This window comes from Drosophila albomicans, chromosome 2R (assembly GCF_009650485.2).
Source record: "Drosophila albomicans strain 15112-1751.03 chromosome 2R, ASM965048v2, whole genome shotgun sequence".
NCBI lineage: Eukaryota > Metazoa > Arthropoda > Insecta > Diptera > Drosophilidae > Drosophila > Drosophila albomicans.
In genome coordinates, this window is record NC_047631.2 from 10,723,677 (window position 1) to 10,733,629 (window position 9,953).

The 9,953-nt window shown below is 37.1% G+C and overlaps 2 protein-coding genes across 3 annotated transcripts; one reads left to right on the forward strand and one right to left on the reverse strand.

Annotated features, from left to right (window-relative positions):
• The first annotated feature begins 1,603 nt into the window (after positions 1-1,603).
• Positions 1,604-5,959, forward strand: LOC117575784 (dihydropyrimidinase-like). 2 transcript variants are annotated; one of them, XM_052006420.1, is made up of 10 exons: positions 1,604-1,622; positions 2,843-3,006; positions 3,071-3,211; positions 3,277-3,326; positions 3,387-3,661; positions 3,720-3,866; positions 4,430-4,653; positions 4,715-4,950; positions 5,007-5,486; positions 5,550-5,959. In XM_052006420.1, the coding sequence occupies exons 2-10, from the start codon at positions 2,864-2,866 to the stop codon at positions 5,627-5,629; spliced, it is 1,776 nt and encodes a 591-aa protein (XP_051862380.1). In that variant the 5' UTR covers positions 1,604-1,622; positions 2,843-2,863; the 3' UTR covers positions 5,630-5,959. The 2 variants fall into 2 exon arrangements, with proteins under 2 accessions (XP_051862380.1, XP_034116049.1); XM_034260158.2 differs by lacking the exons at positions 1,604-1,622; positions 2,843-3,006; positions 3,071-3,211; ... (1 more) ...; positions 3,387-3,661; positions 3,720-3,866 and adding an exon at positions 4,137-4,272 and having other exon boundaries at positions 5,550-5,958.
• A 388-nt stretch (positions 5,960-6,347) lies between these two features.
• Positions 6,348-9,953, reverse strand: LOC117574551 (uncharacterized). The gene is made up of 3 exons (XM_034258422.2): positions 9,658-9,953; positions 9,415-9,568; positions 6,348-7,065 (listed from the first exon to the last, which is right to left on the reverse strand). The coding sequence occupies exons 1-3, from the start codon at positions 9,801-9,803 to the stop codon at positions 6,703-6,705; spliced, it is 663 nt and encodes a 220-aa protein (XP_034114313.1). The 5' UTR covers positions 9,804-9,953; the 3' UTR covers positions 6,348-6,702.

Below are 9,953 nucleotides of genomic sequence, written 5' to 3' on the forward strand. Positions count from 1 at the left end.
AGAAAAAAGTTGCAAACTGAACTTTGATGCATATGCAATTAAAGCTCTAGAATACATGGCAATATTACAAATGGACTGCTGTTTAAATGAAATAAATAAATGAGGAAAAATATAAGAAAGAAAACAATACAAATATGAAGAAAATAATGATAAAAACAAATGAAAAAACAAGAATAAAGTCAAGTAGACTGGGCTAGTAGGAAAACCCCTTCTATACTAATGTCGATCAACAGAATGATACCAGAAGCAGTTGAAACCTGAAAAGATAACTTTAATTTATGTAGTTGTTTTCCAAACACAAAATATGACTCAACATCTCGATATCGATATATTACTTGTAGTTATTAGTGTATAATTTTGCTAGGATGTAAATGTATGTCCCCCAAACTTAATTTAATTATTTAATTAATATACATACAAATATAATATACAAAAGTGTTTTTTATTATTCAAATGCTGTCCAAAAATATTAGTACAGCATTATATTTTCAGATAGGGGTAGACGATGAAATGGTAAGCTTGAACTGATTTAAGTCTTTTTACAAAATGTTTTTTTTATTCCTTCCCATAAAACAAGAAATTCTTAACCTGTAAAATAAATCATTTTCCAAAGTACGACTACATAACTCTCAACTCCTTGAAAAATTTATATGTGCTACATTTGTTCCAAGTATTTTCACAATCGGTACATTTCATATGCTGACAAAAGTACAAAATGGTTAAGGGTATTCGTGATTTTTTATTACAATTTTAATGAATGAACGTATACGCAACATCCTATTTTCCGAAGTGGTGATAAAAGATATTGCGTATACGTAGTGATTACAGCTTTAAGGTTTCATTTTCGAAAGTACTTGCCAAATTGTCAGAAATAATTTTTATTATTCGTCTGATAACGACTATTTTTTTTATAAAATTAAATCTTATTAAATTGAAAAGGTTATAAATGTTTAGCGAACTATACACAAAGAAACAATTCAAAATAAACCGCCGATTTGTCAAAGGGCTGCAACAAGTTTGCTGTTATCGATACGTCGTCTTTTAACAAAATACCAAATTCGATGATGCATATTTTTATGGTATATTTTAAAAATCAATTTGCGGTCACGCTGGTTCTCAGCTCTATCAGTGTTTTCTTATCAAATTTTTTCTGTAAGTGGGTGTGAACGGTTGGGCGATTTCGAAATTATTCCAAAATTTCTCCAAATAATAACAGAAATAACTGTGTTAAATTGTTAGTTTTATATGTGAGCTGCCAATTAGTTAATTTCTTGAGAGAATACGCTACAAAATCGATCCATTTTAGTTTCAATCTGTCGAAAGTAACATTTATAAATTTGTATGCAGGGATTTGATTTATTAAACTGTTTATGTGCATGTGTATATGTGTTTGTGTGTATATGACACTTGAATTATCGTTATTTTTGGCTTCATTTAACAAATGTGATGTAGGGTCTATACAATTTATGTTGTCTTTACTCTGACATATTAATCTATTTATCGATTCAACAAAATCAGTAAGCAGAGTGCTCTTGCCTCTAAATATAATATGTAGTACACCTGTTTGTAAATGTGTGTGTACACAGTAGTAGAAATTTATGGACATGTACTCTATTTTGTTTGTAAGTCTAATTTGTTGAATTCACTAAGTGTATGTAGTGTTGAAGTGAATTACATTGTTCTATTAACACACATGTATACAGAAATGTATGTGCTCTAGTGCGCTGTGTTAATTCGATTAATTTTAACCATACATAAACAGCGTTAATTAGGTCAAATGTACACATTTCAATGCATGCATGCGCTGCATTTGTGTGTTTGGGTGCTTATTGAGACTAATATCCGAAATGCATTCATGTACATTCTTACATGAGTGTGTTCTCAATAAGCGGATAATCCCCGTTAATATCAAAGTAGGCAGAAAGGTGCTTCCTGCGCATAAATAAATATGTACAATAGTGTACCACACATAATGCATGAGTGTGTCTGTGTGTTTCTTCTTGTGGTACAATTTGTTTTTCATCCAAAGCATTGAGCTTAGGCCCATATAAATGCCCACAAAGTTCAATGCTCGCTTGCGTGTCTGTTCCCTAGTTGGTTGTCGACTTCGCTTTTGCTGTAGCTGTAGTTATCTATGTATGTATGAACATTTATGTACATTCAGATGTACATATTTAGCAAACAAGTTGTCTGCAATTGCGACCTGCAAAAGACATTATTGTCAGTCGTGTCGGAATTGTTTGTAGTTGATACAAGTCCATGAACACTCTCACACTCACATTCTCTCACAGTTGTATATTGTCGCGTCATAGAGAGATGAACACCCTTGCAATAGGCCGCTGAGCTAGCCTATTTACATACAAACATGCTTTGAAGACAACCTATGACATCATCATCTATTGTTCGAGTGCATAGAGACAAGGTACATTTGAACATTTGAACATTTGTACACTTGTGTGTTTGGGTATTTATGGTACTTTAGACCCTTAGCGGGGAGGCTTATAATGTTGTGTCTGATGACTGGCTGCATTATCGAAGGTTAACGATTCCTTTATTTGGTTGCGCAGTGTAATAAATTTTCAAGCACTGTCCATTTATTCAGAATGCTCATAAAATGTGCAAATTGCAACCCCATCTCATCTACATGGACTTTTCAATTGTTTCTACTTGAGGATTAAAGAGAAATGATGTGACATTTTGTTAATTCAATTGTGGTCATTAGGGTTTTTCAAATGGTTTGTTTTTTTTTACTGTCGTGTTTAGTAAAGAGTTACTTTTTTTTTCAAATTAAATGTGTCATGTAAATACTTCTAAATATAGTATGTATTGTTTTTTTTTTCAGATCTAACCGTCTATTGGAATCATGTCGACCAGCCCAAAGCCTGTCAAGAAAGTGCCCATTCACTTACAAAGTGCCCAGAATCGAGTCTACATCAAAAATGGTGAAATCGTCAATCACGACAAGAGCTTCAAGGCGGATGTTTATATCGAAGATGGCACCATTAAGTATGAATAAAGAAATGATTAAATATTTAATAATAATGTACTAATATCATATATTTATTTACAGATTTGTTGGACCTGCCAGCGAGATTACAGTTCCAGGCGGTGTGCGGATCATTGATGCAGCAGGCAGAATGATTTTGCCGGGTGGCATCGATCCTCATACTCGTCTTCAGTGTCCCTCAGGAGACGCTGTCTCCATCGATGAGTAAGTAGTACGCAAATATTATATTATTATTGTTTATGCTTGCTAGCTAATGTGTCTTTCTACAGTTTCTATGGTGGAACAAAAGCAGCAGTTGCCGGTGGCACAACCATGATAAGTATGTGTGCCTAGCAACCCTTAAAATATTTTAAATATTAATTATGTTGTTCTTCAACAGTTGATTGTGTTCTGCCAAGCAAACACGAGTCCTTGGTCGAGGCCTATGATAAGTGGCGCAGCTGGGCAGATCCAAAGGTTTGTTGTGACTACGCTCTGCATGTGGGTATCACTTGGTGGTCCAAATCGGTATCCGAGGAGATTGGCATACTAAGCAAGGAACTGGGTGTCAATTCACTCAAAATGTACATGGCCTACAAGGGGTTGTACATGCTGAGCGACGCAGAGCTGCTGGATGTGCTCGAAAGAATCAGAAGTCTTAATGGCGTGGCAATGGTTAGTTAAAGGAAAACAGTTGCATATGAACAATGATTGATTCCGTTTTGGCTTCTAGGTCCATGCTGAGAATGGTGACATTATAGCCAAGAACACAAATCGTCTTTTAGCCGAAGGTGTCACTGGGCCCGAAGCACATGAATTGTCGCGTCAGGAGGAAGTTGAGGCTGAAGCTGTCCATCGAGCTTGCGTCTTGGCCCATCAGGTGAGTGCAGCATTACAATAATAAATACTATATATGAAGCAAGTGAAAATTGTATAAAACAAAAAGAGCTCGTGGGTCCATGGGAAATGTGCAGTATAAAAATGTTTATTTTTATTGTTGACTTTTCTTTATTTTTATCGTTAACTGTTTTGTTATTATTTTCATTATGTATGATGCACCCTTGTACAGATAAATAAATATGTATGTGGTTTGTGGCACTTGGTATTACTCCAAACAAAAATAAACATTATTCCCGATGCTGATGCACCAACTTAACACACAAAAAATAATAAGTACATATACATACATTGATTGATCACTGTGTATGGTTCAATGTCATGATGCTAATCCTCGATGATAATGACACGATGACACCCAGTGAGTTGCTGCTCAAGAATCTGGCTAAGTAAGTTTGTACAGCGTAAATAGGCATTGGATTGTCGCATAAACAAGTAGTAATCTAACAATGAAATAACCTTATTAGTCTTGTTACTGTAATCTCTACTAATCTTCAAAAATTCAACAGTGAGCAAAGAACTAATCCTTATTTCTAATCTACCTAGATGAAGACTCCTTTGTATGTCACTGGCGTCACCAGCAAATCCTCCGCCGAACTTGTGGGTCGTGCACGTCGCAGCGGTTATTGTGTGTTTGGTGAAACTCTGGCCAGCTCCATTGGTCGTAGCATGAGTAACGTGCCGAAATCTGAACGAATTTACTATATCACCAGTCCACCAATTCGCATGTCTGCAGAAACGCCAAGGCAATTGATGAAATCATTGGCATAGTAAGTGAAGCGAAAGCAACTATTTAATAAATGCATTCATTAATGAGTTCTCTTTTTGCAGTGATGACTTGCAGGTCACTGGCAGCGATAATTGTACCTTCAGCAAGAAGCAAAAGGAAGTTGGTGCACATGATTTTACAAAAATTCCGAGTGGCGTCAATGGTGTTGAGGATCGCATGTCGTTGGTGTGGGAGAAGGGCGTGCATCAGGGGCTGCTCGATCCTTGTCGTTTCGTGGCAGTAACTAGCACTAATGCCGCAAAGATTTTCAATGTCTATCCACAAAAGGGACGCATTGGTAAGTTGACAGAACTATAGAAAAGTTTGATATCCTAATAAAGTGTTGTTTCTTAGCTGTTGGCTCTGATGCTGATCTGGTCATTTGGAATCCACAAGCCACGCGAACGATCTCCAAGCAGACTCATCATCATGCTTCCGATTTCAATATATTCGAGGGTATGACAGTGCACGGTGTTCCAGAATTTGTCCTCGTGCGTGGCCGCATTTGTGTTGAGAACGAAACTGTGCGTGTGGCTGAAGGATTTGGACGTTTCATACCGATGGCAGTGCGTCCGCCTTTTGTCTATGACATTATTGAGGGCAAAGTGCAAACAACTGAACGATCATCTGAACACCACGAAGAACATCAAAATGGCAATCTGGCCAAGAAGTATGCTGAACTAGACATATTAATACCGCCTCAGGAACCCATTTCGGCAATGCTTGCTGGTAACTTGCCCATGCCAGCAGAAGGTTCTATCTGCAGCACGCCCTCAGTGCGAGGTCGCGTCGATGGCAAACGAGATTTGCAGGAATCTTCCTTCTCCATAAGCGGTAAGTAATAAGAGAAATCCATTTTAGTCCATAGTATTGTATTAATTTGTGCTATATTTACAGAGGAATTGGATAAATCAGGTGTTCGCGCTTGCATTAAGGTTAAGAATCCACCTGGCGGAAAGTCCTCTGGCTTCTGGTAATTGATCTGCTCATTTTGGAAGATATCGCACAAAGTGGACCTTGTCAGCCAGCATCTGCGTTCATTTCAACATAGATTTACATACAATATCCACATATTAGCTTCAATAATTATATTATTTATTTGGAATCTATAATTTATTTGAATTACTTTCTACTTTCCCCTTAAGTGCTTGAGTGTGTAATCAGTATTACACACTTATAGTCGACAAAAAAAACTATTTACTCACGCTGATGTTATCCAGAGAACTCGAACATTTTGTAACTAACAAACTTGTATTGACTTTTCTAATATATCGTATACATAAATATACAACTATCTAACTTTAAATGTAGTTGTGTTTTTTATTTGATATCTATTTCTAGGTGAGGAAGAGAAAATCAATTCTACATTATTTATTACTTGACTTCTAGACTCTTCATTGATCGTTGCATTCACTGATAAATGATCAATTAAATAAAGTAAAATCAAATCAATCAAACTGAAGCTCTAATGAAGCCGTTTCTTTAGATAAGGTAGATTTAACAACATTTCGGGGAACCCCTTTCATTTAAGCTCATAATCTCACTTTAAAAACTCACATTTGGGGTCAACAATTGTCATTTTATTGCTTTGGTCGACTTTCTCTTCTAAAGATCACCTAATAAATTTAACGTGGGTTTTTTTTCGAGGAAAAACAATGCAAGCAATGTGTAGAATGAAATGAAAAACCGGTTATGTTTATGTTTTACATGTCGTTTTGAATGTTATATTATAATTTAAAAAATCATAAATTAATACAAAATTAATAATTAAACTAATTGATGAGGAATAGAGCGCATAGATTGGGAAAATTGTTATAAAAAAAAAATCATACGTAAGACATACACTATTGCCAGAAGATTGATATAGACTCAGGAAGTAGGCGTATTAGGCATAAGAAGACTCAACAAAGGGTTTCTCATGCTAACCAGATACGTACTTTAAAGAGTATGTAGTATTTACGTAAAATATCATTTTTGGTTTATCTGAAGTTGCAATTGCTGTCGTTTCATGCGTTTGCAACTTCACATTTGAATCCAACTTGAGCGTGGCTTAGATGCGCAGATTGGGGTTGGTGTAGCGCACATACTTGAGCAGAGCATCGTTCTCCTCGCAGACGAAGGGCTTCTTGTGGTGGCAGGCAACATCGTGCCAGTTGACACCATCGTTGTAGAACTGATTCAACAGAGCCAAACAGTTTTCGGGTGCGCCGTTCTGCTTGAATTCACGGTTATCGGGTTGGGGCAGACCAATGCCGCCATTGGGCGACCAGTCACCCTGGGAGCGCTCCGTGGTGGGTGCCAATTTCTGCAGAGTGGCTGTCCAGAACCAACCGTTCACATTAGTGGGCTGCAGATCGGGACGTTCGCAACCCTTGAAATCGCACAAGCGACCGCTGGTCCAGATGTATTTGACCTGTAAAATAAATAAATATTTTAAATGTTAATGTATACATTAACAATTAAATTTTACTAAACTACTACTACTACTATATACAATAACATAATATTTTTAAGATATTTCATTTCAATCTATTTCTTTTGTATTTCAATTATTTTTGTTGCATTTTAAAGATGTTCTTGTCTTTTAAATCTGAATCAAGTTTCAGCTAAAGCTCTAGCATATTAAACGAATTTACACTTTTATCAAAATAACACTTTATTAAGTGTTTAAGAAAGTAGTTTCCTCGGAATTACTTTATCACACTTAACTAGTTCAAGTTCATTGCACTGACTGTCCCGCTGCCATTAGTTGAGCCAAAGCGTACGCATGAAAATGCGTTGTCACCGTTTTGTTGCAGGTAGAAATTTGAGCTTCGAGCATTTTGGGGCACAGTCCCAATAGTCGGTCAGTCAGATAGCAGTAGCTCTTATATGTGCTGCCATTGAAAGCGAACCCATTCCGAAGTCGCGCCCTATGCGTATATCGTATTGTGTGGGTCTGTGTATTGTAAGCATGTGTTGTGGCGGCCGCACCCGTTGATGGGTTTCGTTGAGCGGCTGTCAACATTTAAAGAGACCTACGGGCAGCGAGAGCAACCGCAATGTTCATCAGTCACTTTCACCTGAGTGGCTTAACAACTGTTGCTGTTGCTGTTGCTGTTGCTCAGACTGTTGTTTTTTTGTACCTATATACAAACATATCTACAGACAGTCATACCTTTTAACCATTGAGTGGTTAATGCGCTGCCCTTTGGAAAAACTCCAATGAGCGGAAAGTCACAAATGGGCATCGAATTGTTTTCTATTGTTTGCCACAGATTGTAATTGTTAAACGTTTCATAAATTGCAGCATTGCGGAAGTACTTCCAATGTCGACAGGTGCAATTGTTTCATTTGAGTGGAATTTTGAGGCACGGGAAATTTGTTGGTTTTTAACGCACCCATTGAGTAAAAGTCGACTGCCGCTGATAAGTTTGAATGATTTTCACAAAATAATGCAGCGATTAAGTGATTTGGAGGCGGATAAGCTCAAGACAAAAGGGTCTAAGTGCGATGCAAGAAAATTCAAATTTCACATTGGACAGTTGAAAAATTGCAGCAAGTTCGTTGCCAAAGTCTTTTGATTTGATGACTAAACTTTAAAACGCTTCCTGTTATGTGCTTTGGTTACACGCTATTATCTGCCATTAATTATACAAATCCATATTGATTGTTGTTACTTCGTTGGGTAAAATGTATTTCCTCAGGTGTTTTCTCACACAAAAACTTTCGTTTTCATTACAATTCCATTTTTCACACGTAAGTCGATGTCGATGTCGATGCCGATGTCGGAGTCAGACAGGTCGACAGTTCGAGAGGCGCAGATGAGCGGTGGCCAGTGGCAGTGGACAACATCCATAAGAGTTACAGATGTTTTTTTTTTCTTTCTCTGTCTCTCGGTTGCATAATGCCACGAGTCGAGTGTGCAAACTAAGTATAATAATGTCTGACCGGGTTCAATAACAAAATTGCCAGACAAAACTGTAAGCGTCGAAGAGTGGAAAAGTTTTGTAACCGACTTTGCATTGAACTTGATGCTTGCTTTTGACAACTTGACTTAGACAAATAATCTGATATAAATATTTATGGTTTGACTTGGCTCATTTTGTACCACTTGCCATTCAGTTTGAAGTAGGGCCATTAACTTAGCAACTTCATAATGTATTTCATCCAGTTTTGTAGTTTGTCAATTTTGGCACACTTTAAATAACAATTAGAGCTGTCACAATCTCGCATATGACTTAACTTTTACCATTATTATCTCACGCATTGTCAACTCGCGAATAATGATATAATATTGACAAAGAGACAAAATGATAGAGCGAACAGCATAGATTTGTGCGAATTGTGGGGATTTATTTCTGAAGGTGTCAAAACTATAGTCAATATTCATTGGAATTTGCATATAAATTGTGGAATCTGTCTAGTTATAAATATATGTATTAAGGGCGTCCATCAACCTTTTTTAACCTTTCGCTTTCAAACTGTCTTTTTTTGTTGTCAGCATCGAGAGTGAATCTTTCATTTTTAAAAGCTGAGAGATGTGTTTGATTACCTTAATTAGTTCAACTGGTTCAAAAATTAGCATATATGAGTGTCTTAATATTGTTTATAACTACAACATAAAACTTAAGGTTTGCCAACGAAATCGGTGGAAATCAATGTTGGGAGAAGACTTTAAGGATTGAATTTTAAACATATAAACATAAATTTGGGAAAATAAATGTTTATGCGTTGACTGTTAAAATGTAATTGAAATGATTAAATACACTTGATTACTTACACTTTCGCCCACAACACGCTGCTTGATCCATTCGTTCTCCAGACTGGTCTCCAGAGAAACGGAGTCCATGCAACGCCTGCGGCAATAGTTTCTGGCAGTCAGCCAATCCTCCTCCACGCCCTTCAATTGAGGGTCTCTCCACGAGAAGAAGTAGCTGCAATTGTTAATAGATAATTATAGATAATGCCGCTTCTTAAACTATATATGTATAGTAGGTATTTGATCTCTTCTTGATGAACTCACCCTTTGCCATCGGGTGTCTTTTCGTGAATGATCCGCTGGGCGCAGAGTTGTGGATTTGGTGGCTCGAGACGTCCGTTTTGGAACTGTGCAGAGCCCAGGCTGCACAGACCGATCAAACACACACTGGCGATAATGAACGCTTTCATTTTTAGTTACAGTTTTCTCTCTTGCACTTGACACCCACGCACTTTCGTTATTCGGTTTTCTATAGTTTTCTCGCTTTATCGTTCGCGACGAGTTCTCTTTTTCAGGCGACAACCGACCGATCGACTCACTATACGCAACTGCAATGACAC